This window comes from Blastocystis sp. subtype 4 (assembly GCF_000743755.1).
Source record: "Blastocystis sp. subtype 4 strain WR1 chromosome Unknown seqid_0004, whole genome shotgun sequence".
Classification (NCBI taxonomy): domain Eukaryota; class Bigyra; order Opalinata; family Blastocystidae; genus Blastocystis; species Blastocystis sp. subtype 4.
The window spans coordinates 48195-60962 of NW_014569543.1; the positions used below are offsets into that span (position 1 = coordinate 48195).

Consider the following 12768-nt stretch of genomic DNA (forward strand, 5'->3'; position numbering starts at 1 on the left):
GGACATCGTTGTAGAGATAGGATCAGTGAGTTCCTTGGAGGATTCCACTGATAATAATCCGGAGCCAGAATGTAATAATGAGATCGAGAGAACAAACACGTCAGAGAGCTATTACACAACAAATCAATTTGGAGCCTTTGCAAAACATAGAAATACAACAGAAATACCCATGGTTATTAGCATTAATGCCTCGAAAAACCATGTTCGCTTTGTAGCCAACTTGAATTCCTTCCACAAGAAAATAGCATAAAGAGATGAGATAAATGGCGTAGATTGACTCAAAACATATCTATCTTGATAGAAACATATCAATTCCTACGCTACTGCAAATCCAATCTTGGGGGCTCCTAGACAGTATCCGAATGTCCCAACAGCCCAACAGAATCCTCCCCAGATTGCTAATTCAAGAAAGATTCCATGTTCCTACCAGGCAGCAAATCTCTCCACCCAGTGTGAATCCATTCTTGGAATCCGACTGGATCTCCTGTAAATGGATGACGCATAGAAAGACTCAATATTAGCAAATGAGGAATACTTACTATGAAAACGGTGCAGCTGTGATCATTGACCAGAACGAAACCAATACAGCCATCGACTAAACTCAAACTGCTAACACATTCTTACATAGCTATTGAAGCCATGTGGCGACTGACCTGCAATGGCTGTCGATGGAGACCAAAACATCGCCATAAAAGCTTTGAATGAAAGAAAGGAAGAATCCTTACCTCCTACAACACAAATGCCGAGTAACTTCCACACGTTGATTTTCGTTTTAACCTATTGAATTATCAGCAGTCTGATTCATCACTTTGGGGACATCTTCTTCCAAGAGAGTTTCATCATCCGTCTCCTTGGATTGATCCTTCCTTAGATAACCATAACTACAACTAATCAATAACAACAAAAAGATACGTAATGGAATTGAAAGCAACAGCTAAGAGATTCAAGCACAGGCCTGGAATAAAGAAAAATGGATTTCCTTTCCTTTCAATTAGATACCTATTTATCAAATCAGATATCTAAACCCACGTAAGAAACGAACCAGAGATGGTTGCTAATCCAATCTGAAGTGGGATGGAATTCGAAAGTCCAGCTGCACTTACCCCACCTAGAATGAAAATCTGAAACAACATATCTGTGAATCCCGCAACAAAGGTTGCACCAAATCGAGTCAGCATGATTTTAGCAGGTGCATTAAATACGTCTTTCAGATTCTGCCACATCGAATCACTGCTTGGAGGACAAAGACCAGATCCCAGAAAGAGGGCAAATACAATAGTCCAGAGGAATCTCCATACCATCAAATTTAAATGAAATACACCAGGAGGAGAATGAGTACACAAGACGGCATTATTCAAAGTTGCCCATCCTAATGTTGCAACTAGACACATTGAGAGTGCAATTCCGGAATTTGTGGGTTCGAACATCAGGAAGATTCAATATGTCATTTCTCAATTGACATGGGTATATCCCTCGTGTTTCTTTTCTTAGTATCTACAGTATTTGGAAGTGATTGCAAATGTAAGATTTGACAATAGAGTGTACACAGTATATTCGGTCTTGTTCTTCCTGGTATCCATGTATCTTTAATGGCTTTATAAATTACAATGATAGACAGGGATATTCTGGATGTCGAAGGAAGTGGCGATAATCCATCATCATTATCATTCCAAAGTACCCGATATGGGAATGACTGTTCAACCATTCAAATGGAATCAACAACGGAGTGAGATTGGCGAGAGGTTATGAATCGTAGATATTCCGTTGAAGGATGTGTTGCATCAAGAGATAATCGTTCAGCTATGGAGTTGATATGACAAATAGAACGACTATGTAATGTGACTTTGATAAATGCTTCGGTTTTTGTTGTTGAAGGCTTTTTTGCTCAAGAGGGGATCACTTGTCAATCTGGTACCTTTGGCCAGTGGATGGATGTTCGGTGGAAGATCGCTAAGTGTGTTAATTATAGATCAACTTACTGTACACAGCGTGGAAAAGATGTCTTTGATTATCTGAAGTATTCACTGGGCGATACTGAACACAAGGAGTTGTATTATGAGAATGGTCGTTTCATGAATGTAGTATGAATTGTAGATATCTTTAGATTGGACGGTATTGTCTATATTCAGGATGGACGTTAGATTCGATTATGGTGATCAGTTGTAGGTTGTCCTGTAAATTGGGGTACCGTCTGGAATTGGACGTTTTATATTGTCTGCATTCTGATCTTTGTGTTCTTGATGTACAAGGCAGTGGATCTCCACAAACAACTCTTATTTGTAAGAAGTATTAATTTAAAGCATTCGAAAAAGGAAGAAGAACCAGAAGAAATAAAGGCTAAAGTGAAAGTGACATGATAGGGTTTGGAACAAACCTTGTTACGAATGTTTCAGTCGAAGAAAGGGAATCATTTGACCATTCTTTAAATAGCAGTCGCATAATAACTGTTTGATTTCTGGAGAAATGTCTTTTGAAACCACTTTACTCAAACTAGAATGAACGAAACGATTCAAAACTACATTTCAATAGCTTTTGGATACTCCTTCCGATCATAATGTATCTTAGCTAACAGAAATGACGTTTCCAAGTGAAGAGGCTGTTCCTCATGACATTTCTTTAACAATGTCTCTGCCAATCGTGTATTATCGTTTACTGATAACGCTGTTTTCGCTAAAAGGAGATTTGCATAGAACGAATATGGATTGGACTTCTGAATCTGCTGAGCCAGTGTCATTGCCTTTTGGTACATCGATTCCTCCAGATAAAACGAAATCAATACTATAGTCAGAATCCATCCACATATCCCACATGAATAGGAAAAGTAAGAAGGATAATAGTTAAGAACATTCCAGTAGCGAGTTTCTAATGTCAGTAAATCTTGATGAGTCGTAAGAAAACATCGGAGAAGAAGAATAGGAAGACCGAAGGGAGATTGTTGACTGAATCGTTGCAAACTCTGTTCACGTAACAAAGAGTTGTTTTCAGAGACGAGAGAAAGTAATGATGGAGGTGGTGGAGTTGCTAATTCAATGCTGTATACCCTCGATATTACTATAGACAGGATGTAGTCGGTTTCGAAGAAGTTGGAAGTGTCAAGCGATCGCATCTGGACATCACAACCATCAATTATTCAAACCATCTCATACCAATGAATTGCTTCTCGGAGCTGATGAGAAGAAAAATAGCATTGAGCGATCCGTTGATAGAGTAAAGGACAGGGAGCTAGCAAGGTGCTCACTTCCTTCAGCGAATACAACGAATCTGGAATGAATCATGCAAAAAGGAAATACCCATTGGATTGGAGAATTGCTGATACTCTGCCTTCATCAACTCTGCTGGAATGGGAGAGTCAGGAAATGGAGGTGTCTGTTGCTCCACAATTTTCAATCTATCCATGAATTAAGTCTTAGTATCATACCCCTTGAAGTCATTTAGACGACTCAAAATAGAAATAGCTTCAATAGCTAACGGTTGATCCCTAACAGTCAATGTCATTATAGAACATTACTTCAGGACACTTAGCGCACATTTTTTTGCAAGTCTATTTCAAAAGGTAATCTCAATTGTACTCATAATTGTTACAAGACCAATAGAGTCGCATCATTGTGGAGCGAATCTCTGTGGATCGTTTGGATTCTGGAATATCTTCTAACTACAAACTCATTCAAACCATCTATAACACACAATATAAATGCACGATCGAATCATTGCTCGATCTTCCTTATCCTCAGCCATATCATATTCACATTGATAGAGCTTGAAAAGGATATCTGCTCGATCTGGGAACTCTTCAGTGGCTGAAATCAAGTCTAACGCAAGCTGGAAATAATTCTAGAAATTAAAAAGGAGCAAAAGGATGACTTTGGCTTGAGAATACTTGCGAAGTCGCAGCAAGCAATCACCAAACACATAGTATCGTTTCCCCAATTCTGTAGAAGATAAGTTCTCCTCGCAAATCCAGAGAGAAACCCAATACTCAGCAGACTCAAGGAGATTGTTGTCTATAAGGGTACGAATATCCTTCTCATCAATTCCAATGCGTCCCATCACAATTAATGACGATCCAGAACCATGAACAATCAAAAAATGGAGATCCTCTCATGGATTCTTCAAAAAAGAACAAGTCTATAACATGACTATATCAATAACAAACAGAAAAGACATGATACAACGAATTAACCGATCCACTTATGCCTGCAATGAACACACATAAAAATCAGAGCCATTGCATCATCTCCATCTCCGTGAGCCTGAAAGAAAACACAGCCTCGTTGATGACACTTCTCGCATTCCTTATTCTCATCTCGACTAAGAGTAGGGTCATCAATAACATCATCTTCGACCAGATTCAAAATCGATCTGTGCATCAACATTTCTTCAAGTCAATACCTAGACTCTGCTTTGTATGACACTTTAAATACACAGGGCTCTTTGCTTTCTTCTGTAAAGTCACATTGCTTACATTTGTAGACAAGTCGAACTCCATGAATACTATCTGCTTCTTCCACAGCATACATGATATTGTTGCTAGAGTCGTAATGTAGAACTTTCTACACCTTACCATTCCTTGCAGAAATGCATCTTCACAACAGAACTACTGGACGACCTACTATGACACACAAAGGATTCAACTTACATATTCCAAATCCAAGCAACTCTAGAAACTGGGAATCAAGTCCCAGAATCGGTGGCAAAAATATACTTGATTTTCTAGAACTGTCAAAAGATGAATAGCTTGCAGATACCAGATATTGACCATTGTATGTTGGATCCCTAGACTTGTAAGATATCAGATGAATATCAAAGAGGAAAATGGTCGTTTCATTGTTCCAAGAGAAGTGTTATCACCATTTCAACTACATTAGATCAGTATTAGATGCATGTAAAATGTGATTTTGTAGATGGAGCAAGGATTGGAAAATGAAAATGCCCGATATGGTATATGGAGATAATAAACTGTTAATTTGCTACAATGGATCTGAACAACAAATTCTCGTATTTCATTTCGGTTCTACTTGAGTGTAGATTAACTGTCAACACATATTAGAACATCGTTGTTTGGAATCTGAATTTGATCCTTTGTTGATCAAGTTTGATACTTTAAAAGTGAATCCCAAGTAAGGGTTGGGATGAGTGTAAATGTAAGCATTCCCGTTCATTCAGATGGCTATCATTGGGCATTTCCATCTTAGTAGTGTTTATAGATAAGAATAATCTGTAGTGCGGGTGCCTATGGTTATGATATTACTCAAGAAGAGCCGACAGAGGATCGTCTCCCCTATGATCTCCTCCAACGTCGTGATCCTATTCAGTGGTGTCAATCGTTCCTTTTGTATGAAGACAATCTTCATGATTTTGGATATGTTGTGGAAGAGTGTCGAGTGGTAGGTGTATGAACTTCTGTTGAGTCTAGAGAGTTATGAAAGACTTCTTCTATGTCTTATTACAGGGTTATTTGAGGATTGATCGACAAGGTGTATATGTGATGAGTCATCGCTATTTTGGAGTAAGTGAAGGGGTACAAAATGTAACGTAGTACTTAGAGGGATCTTCCATTCTACACGACTTTTCTGTACAACATTTGGATTGGTCCCTGGTGAAGAAAGAAGAGAAGATACTCTTTGAAGACATCCGGAATGTAAATCAATTCTCTTCGTTATTCGATGAAAGGCAACATACTGTTACTCGAATTCATATAAAGTCGTCTGTTTGTAACAAACAAAGAATGGTACAGGTTTAGGAGGAGGAGTGGGTGTAATATGAACAGGTCCTTCCTGAACAAAAGATTCTGGAATCGATTGAACAGGCATAGGAGCAGGATTGATTGTTACTATTTGAGGGTCTGTAAGTGGAAGATTGTTCGTCTTAAATCCTTTTCGATAAGGGACTCGATTCTTCTTTGACATTCGGATCACAAGAGAATGAGGTGGATGAAGTCGACGCTGTCTACTCATCATTATTTTTCCATATTCTAACCTTTGTACATAACAATAGCAACATATCACAATCAAACAAATCATTCCAATAAGAAGAATAGCTGAATACTTCATAATGAAGATACGAAGTTGTATCCATATTAGATTACCATTGTCATCTGGCATAGTGTCATTCCGATAATCATTAGAATATGGATCAAATCCATTAATTATCCCATAACTTGTTACTAATACTCAATTTCTTAATTAAATCATTACCATAACAATCTGGAGAAGGTACAGAGAATCCAATACGATCATGAACACGATCGTGAATTATATTCATTCCTCGCATAAAACTGTCACCTAAAAGAACATACTAAATGAAATGAATATATGAATGATACCTGTTCGGTTATCTTTTGAATACCAAGATAATAATATGAAACACCATCTCTTTCCAATCGGAGGAAATATACAGAAGGAGGAATAGATATATCTGCTCCATCAAAGATGAAATGAAGTGATGGCCAATCATTAGTTGGATCTACTGTAATAGACACATCATCAAAAAAGCTCGGATATGTGGAAACATCTACATTCATATCAAATCATCATGATGACATGGAAGACTCGAGTATTGTGTTTGCATAACAGATTTAAATTGATTGTATATGTTGGTTGGAAGAAGAATTAGTGTGGTACCAGAATCGAGAATGCAATCAAGAGAATTCTACAAATGATCTATATAACAAATTCATACAATTTGCAATTTGACGGCTCCTACAGCCATTCCTTTCATCTTCACAAGATAGTATGAGGTGTATTGCAAATCGACCCATGTTACATTTCCTTTCTATTCATATATATAAAACAAATGAATTACATATAACCCATCATCAACATCACCAATAGCCAAGATCCCTCTTTCTTCACCAAAACATATGGAAAAGACATCCGTAATATTCTGGCTTTGATCTATAATGATATAGATGAAACAGTACTTACACTCTGAGACAATCTCATCAATCCATGTCTTATAGCAAGATGGAGAACAATATAAACTACTATATGCAATTCCAAGAAGCCCATCTGTATGTTCACTCCAGTTTCCTGACTCAAATCTACAGTCCATCTTTCACCCCACTTCTTACAAGGACACACCCACTGTTGACAATGCAGTGACTGTGCCAGTGTTGGTTGATACTGCTGAGAGACGATCTCGATGTAATCCTCCTTCTGCTCTGATCGTGAAGTGGATAGCCTTATCCTACGTACTTGAATCTCCATACGACACATAGAATGCACAGAGGGTATTGTCCAACCGAGCACAACATTGATTTTGTAGAGAACATACATTTCGATCTTTACACCGTTCATTGCAACTATCTAGAGATAATCACTCCTATGAACAACATTCTTGATGAACAAGAACTCGAGGTACAATTAATCGCTAGTGAAGAAGAACTTGTATTCACTGTATATCCATAATTATACTACAATCTTAGAATGTGCCACTAACTGAACATGAGGACATGTCTCACAGGTTGATGATGCAAGAATGTTGAGGTTTGATCCCGTATCCTTCAAGTAATTTCAACGAAATGAGTCATACAATGTGCATTCGGACGTCCTGAGACGGGGTTCCAATTTTCATGTCAATCCAGTACATGCCCAGATTGATCTTTCCTCCTATGAGTATCCTATATGGAGTGAAACACTATTCGTGTGAGAACTGATAAGGAAAGAATACGTAAGCGTAGTGAATCAACACTATAATCACATTAACAATTTTCATTTAGTGTCCGCTGAAGTTGAGCCGGAATAACTGCTCCAAATAAACCAAAAGACACACAACTGAAGCAAAAAGTGTGTAGACACAAACATCTGGTTTAAACAGAAGCGCTTGAAGATGACCCAGAGGCATTTTTGTATGTTCCTGGGATCACTAAGCGTAGCCGTATGCGTATCAGTTCTATGCTACTTACTTGACTCCAATGGTTCTTAATAATGGTGTCACCTCATCCTTTAGAAGAGCAAAAACAACTTCGGTTTTCTGTAATCGATGATCGTTGAGTGTAATGTTTAGATGACCTCGTTTACATCGGAAATTGCTAGTAATACATTTCTTCCTGATTTTGGAACTCAAAGTCGCAATCGTTTCGTTGTCTGAGTGGATTTACGAACAGAGTATGATTATGACTACATTTGGTACCCCATTCCTTTTAGTCAGCTATTTAAAAACAAATCTAGCCGTTACAAGAGTTTTGGTCAGTCTGATTCTTCGTTTCCAAGTTTTATCCATTTTGGTGAAGTTTGTAAAGATGTGTATGCAAACTCTCCTCTTCTCTTTGTTACTGGAAGTAGTAGCAATCATGTTTTTGCCAATATAAATTGCATGTATTCTATTGTAGCAGCTGACGCAAATGCATCGATTGTATTCATAAATTTCGGTCTTTCAGGTCATGAACTACGGGTTCTAAAGAAACACTTTTCTTTGATTCATTCGCTCCATGTTTCACTCAATTCATCAGCTCAGATATATTACCGTGTGTTCAACTTCAACAATTTCCCTAATTGGATTAGTATCAACAATTATTATGTTGGTGGCTATGCCTGGAAGGTGATCAGTTATATGGATGTTTTGCGTGAAGTTCACGGACCTCTCCTATGGACAGATGCCGGATCTGTTTTGAATGGAACTATGACACAAGAAATGAGTTATATGCATGATTATGGTGTTTATTCTCCCTATTCTTCTGGAGATATTGCTACATGGGTTCATAATGCATCAATCTCGTTCCTTCAGACACATCACATGATTAACTCTGTTGACCCATTTGCACTGATGTGTACAGGAGGATATCTATTTATTGACGGAAGCAATGCTACTATTATGAAGAGAGTGTTTGGACCACTCTTTGAATGTGCTTTTACCAAGAAGTGTATATCTCCTGATCTAACGAATCGCAACAACCATCGACAAGACCAGGCGATTTTGACTATGTTACTGCATTCAGTAGGAGTAGAGAAATCTTGTACAAAGGAATATACATTTCTCCCGGAATTGCGAAGGGACTGTGTTTATCGTAATAACTGTAACGATATTTTCAAGCAGATATGGAAACGTCTTCGTGTCAAATATGATATTTCATGTGGATGTTTGTTTTTTGTCACTTCTTCTATGACAAAAACGAGGGTATTTTGTTGCGCGGTTTTTTCAAACCATCTTCTTCTATGAATTCTCCTACCCGGCAGGGACAAATGGACGTTCCAATAATCGTAAAACGTTTTAAATCGTTTGTCCTTTCGGAATGTCGTGATCAATTGATGGTAATTATGGCGCATGGTAATGAAACTAAACACTTTGGTGTTTATGTTAGGTAGGTTTCTTTTCTGGTTGATTTTCGAAGTGTTCAAGATTTGTTTTCTGTTGACCCTGAATTGGGTAATGTAATATTGAATCGATCTCTTCAGACTACTTCTCTTCTGGATATTGCATTGCATGAGGCTCAAGAGACAATCTATAATGTGATCACCGATGAAGAGGATCGGAATCTTCTCTCTATTAAAGATCTATGTCACTGCCGGTTCTATGACCTTCCTCCTGTCCCGGAGTTTCATAAACCCTCGGTGGGTCTCATTCGCAGTGACGATTTGGGTCGATTAGTTCAGTTCAGCGGTACTGTACTCCGAACTGGAATTGTATTCTATTATCTTTAGATCAAACGTAGATTAAGATGTTGGAAGCTGAGAAAGAGTTTGAGTGTCAAAACAATCGATGTCGTTGTCGATTTAAAGTCAAAGCCGATATTGAGCAAGGTGGTATCATGGAATTACCAGTAGATACCTCTCTGATTGTTGATATCTAGACGAAATGTCCCTCAAATGGATCTATTGGCAAATGCAAGTCAACTGTATTCAAACCTGTGGAGGTAGGTTGTATCATTCATTGTTCCTGTAGGGGAGTGTTGTGTGTTGTGATTATGAAGAAATCTTGGTTCAAGAGAGAATTCAAACATTGGAAGTTGGGACGATGCCTCGTTCGATCACAGTTATTCTCTTGAATGACTTAGTAGATACATGCAAAGTGATCATTCTGTTCACTCTCTTATTTGAAGGCAGGAGACGATATTGTCATTACAGGGGTTGTGAGACAGCGATGGAAGCCATTGATTCGTGATAACACTTGTGAGGTGGGGATGATAGTCGTTGGTCTATCTGTTCGTCTTGTTGGTGATCGTGATAATGATCGATTTTTAACAGATGGTTAATACTTGAGAAATGAATCATTAATAGAACTAATTCAGAAGTTCCAAAAGTATTGGCAATTTTTCTACTCTATACAGAAACAGCCTTTTTTAGGTCGTAATATTATCATAAGTAGTATATGTCCAAATTTGTATGGTTTGTATCTGGTAAGTTGATTTGAAGGAGTTTAATATTGAGGTCAAACTCTCTTTGATTCTCATTCTTATTGGAGGTGTCTCGAATCATTCAGATAAGAACCCTGTTCGAGGTCAGTCCCATTTGTTGCTGATTGGAGATAGTTCAACTGGAAAGAGTCAGTTATTGCTCTTTGCGAGCAAGATTGCAATTCGTTCAGTCATGACAACTGGTTTGGGCACAACGAGGTGGAATATGATGACGATGAGTGATTGATAGTGCTGGTTTGACTTGCTCTGCTGTGAAGGATAGTGGAGAATGGATGTTAGAAGGAGGTGCATTGGTTCTAGGAGATCGTGGTGTGTGTTGCATTGATGAGTTCAATTCGATTCGAGAACATGATCGAGCCACCATTCATGAAGTAGGAATAGTGATGATAATGAAAGGAAGGCAATGGAGCAACAACGATTATCTGTTGCAAAAGCTGGCATTGTGACGACACTCAACACTCGGACTATTGTTATAGCAACATGTAATCCCCGCGGGAAATATGATGTGTCTCAAGATTTGTCTGTGAATACTTCGATTGCATCTCCATTACTATCTCGTTTTGATTTGATCTTGCTATTGTTAGATAGTTCAAATAAGAAGGTGTTGTAAGTTGCAATGAATGATGATTAGTGGGATACAGAAGTAGTGAACTATGTATTGAATGCAAGCATTAACATTGAGAATGAAGATCTATTTAAGTACTCAAAGCGTTATAATTGTAAGGATACTGTCAATAGCTTATCATCAAGCTCCACTATGGTCAGTTGAAGAGCTTAAAGGCTACATATTATTTGTTCAAAGAAATTTTACACCGTTACTCTCATCAGAGGCTCAGTTAATCTTAACTCGTTATTACCAATACGTAAGAGGTCATAACAACAGTGTAGCTCAAGCAACAGTTCGTCTGTTGGAGTCTCTGATTCGCTTGGGTCAAGCACACGCCCGTTTGATGATGCGAAATCGAGTGATTACTATGGTAGTGTTGTTAGTCAGTGTTAATCCTAGGATGCCATTGTAGTGGTGTTGTTGATGGAGGCCTCGGTCTTGGGAACAGGTCTTCTGGGTATTGATAAGAGAGTGATTTGATTCTAGATATTAACAACTTGTTGTATATTGACTTCCCTACAGACTGTGAAGCAGAGTATCTGAATCTGGAAATTCAAATACTGTCCAAACTACATTTGGAGTTGAGATTGTGAGAATACGTGATGAATAGGAATGATATCAAGCCTACTAGTTTTGATGAGTTGAAGAATACTGATGTATACACGATTTATGAGGGAGATGGACAGGAGATGCAAGAATTGGTAGATCCAAAGTTAGCTCATGGAGAAGAAGAGAGAATTCCTCTCCAATCAGTATCTCTCACTCAATCTATGCCCCCTCCTTCTCCATCAACACCTCTCGTTCAATCCATGCCTCCTCCTTCTCAATCTATACCTCCTTCTCCATCAACACCTCTCATTCAATCAATGCCTCCTCCTTCCCAATCTATTCCCCCTCCTTCTCCATCAACACCTCTCATTCAATCTATGCCTCCTCCTTCTCAATCAACACCTCCTTCTCAACTGGCGCCTCTTCGTCAGTCCATACCTCTTCCTTCCCAATCAGCGTTATCTTCTCAATTCATGCCTCCTCCTTCCCAACCTGTTTCACAACAACCTCATCATACAACCCAACAGAATGATATAACAGATGAAGAACTGCTGGAATTGCTAGATATGGATGAAGCGATTTCCACACAATCCAAAGACATTCTCAAACTCATTCCTGATTCAGTTATCTCGGAAGTTGAAAGCCTTTTTAAACCAACACAACCATCACAATCTGAACAAGAACAAACGGAAGATTCCCGAATTGACTGCAGCTTACGAGAAGAATCGTTTCGATTATCGCAATCTGTGGAAGAAGAAAGACGTACACAGTCTATGCAAATTCCAAATGATAATCATAAAGTGAAACCAAATTCTAGAGATGTTTTGTCATTTGATGATATGGATGACCTAATTGGAGATGATCTGAAAGACTATCTATGATACTCCTGTTTTCTTGCAACTAGCTAGTATTCGAAGAACCAGAGGGAAAAAGACGAAAAGTGAATTTGTAGTACCATTTTGTGTATACGTACTTTCAATATTCGCATACTAACCATCATATATATATTGAAATACGAATACGCTCAAATGCGCAACAACACTTGGCTATTGGTGTTATGCGAATACCGCGGTAACATGAGGATAATGGCAAATATGTTTTGTTTCTCCCCTTATAACAACCAATCATATGAACAACCAATGAATGGTAATCTGATAATCATATAATCCTATGGACTCTCTTGTGCTATTATATTTTATTCTCTCTTGTTGAATCCGAAAGTATGGTTGATCTATAGTCACTGCTGCAATTGAGTGTTCTT

The 12768-nt window shown here is 38.3% G+C and overlaps 6 protein-coding genes across 6 annotated transcripts; 2 read left to right on the forward strand and 4 right to left on the reverse strand.

Annotated features, from left to right (window-relative positions):
• Positions 1–123: 123 nt before the first annotated feature.
• Positions 124–1301, reverse strand: JH06_0767 (multidrug transporter permease; the record flags this gene model as incomplete). Its single annotated transcript, XM_014674620.1, has 8 exons — positions 124–289; positions 320–398; positions 428–510; positions 540–595; positions 625–777; positions 809–881; positions 913–999; positions 1030–1301. The coding sequence occupies 8 exons, from the start codon at positions 1299–1301 to the stop codon at positions 124–126; spliced, it is 969 nt and encodes a 322-aa protein (XP_014530106.1).
• Positions 1302–3559: 2258 nt separating this feature from the next.
• Positions 3560–4047, reverse strand: JH06_0768 (hypothetical protein; the record flags this gene model as incomplete). Its single annotated transcript, XM_014674621.1, has 3 exons — positions 3560–3652; positions 3685–3831; positions 3862–4047. 3 exons carry the CDS (start codon positions 4045–4047, stop codon positions 3560–3562), a joined length of 426 nt encoding a protein of 141 aa, XP_014530107.1.
• Positions 4048–4175: 128 nt separating this feature from the next.
• JH06_0769 (DNA-directed RNA polymerase 2 subunit) lies at positions 4176–4517 on the reverse strand (the record flags this gene model as incomplete). The annotated part of the gene is made up of 2 exons (XM_014674622.1): positions 4176–4359; positions 4390–4517. The coding sequence occupies 2 exons, from the start codon at positions 4515–4517 to the stop codon at positions 4176–4178; spliced, it is 312 nt and encodes a 103-aa protein (XP_014530108.1).
• Positions 4518–4926: 409 nt separating this feature from the next.
• Positions 4927–5536, forward strand: JH06_0770 (type 2a phosphatase activator; the record flags this gene model as incomplete). The annotated part of the gene is made up of 5 exons (XM_014674623.1): positions 4927–4995; positions 5026–5117; positions 5147–5191; positions 5222–5384; positions 5414–5536. The coding sequence occupies 5 exons, from the start codon at positions 4927–4929 to the stop codon at positions 5534–5536; spliced, it is 492 nt and encodes a 163-aa protein (XP_014530109.1).
• Positions 5537–6141: 605 nt separating this feature from the next.
• On the reverse strand, positions 6142–7295 carry JH06_0771 (aspartyl peptidase; the record flags this gene model as incomplete). The annotated part of the gene is given in 7 exon segments (XM_014674624.1): positions 6142–6294; positions 6323–6510; positions 6549–6648; positions 6679–6771; positions 6802–7039; positions 7070–7179; positions 7194–7295. The coding sequence occupies 7 exon segments, from the start codon at positions 7293–7295 to the stop codon at positions 6142–6144; spliced, it is 984 nt and encodes a 327-aa protein (XP_014530110.1).
• Positions 7296–7925: 630 nt separating this feature from the next.
• On the forward strand, positions 7926–12388 carry JH06_0772 (putative DNA helicase; the record flags this gene model as incomplete). Its single annotated transcript, XM_014674625.1, has 18 exons — positions 7926–7973; positions 8005–8074; positions 8105–9114; positions 9174–9298; positions 9329–9620; positions 9650–9757; positions 9788–9850; positions 9880–10005; positions 10037–10184; positions 10215–10333; positions 10365–10549; positions 10581–10722; positions 10752–10952; positions 10983–11070; positions 11102–11328; positions 11358–11415; positions 11445–11538; positions 11569–12388. 18 exons carry the CDS (start codon positions 7926–7928, stop codon positions 12386–12388), a joined length of 3924 nt encoding a protein of 1307 aa, XP_014530111.1.
• Positions 12389–12768: the final 380 nt, after the last annotated feature.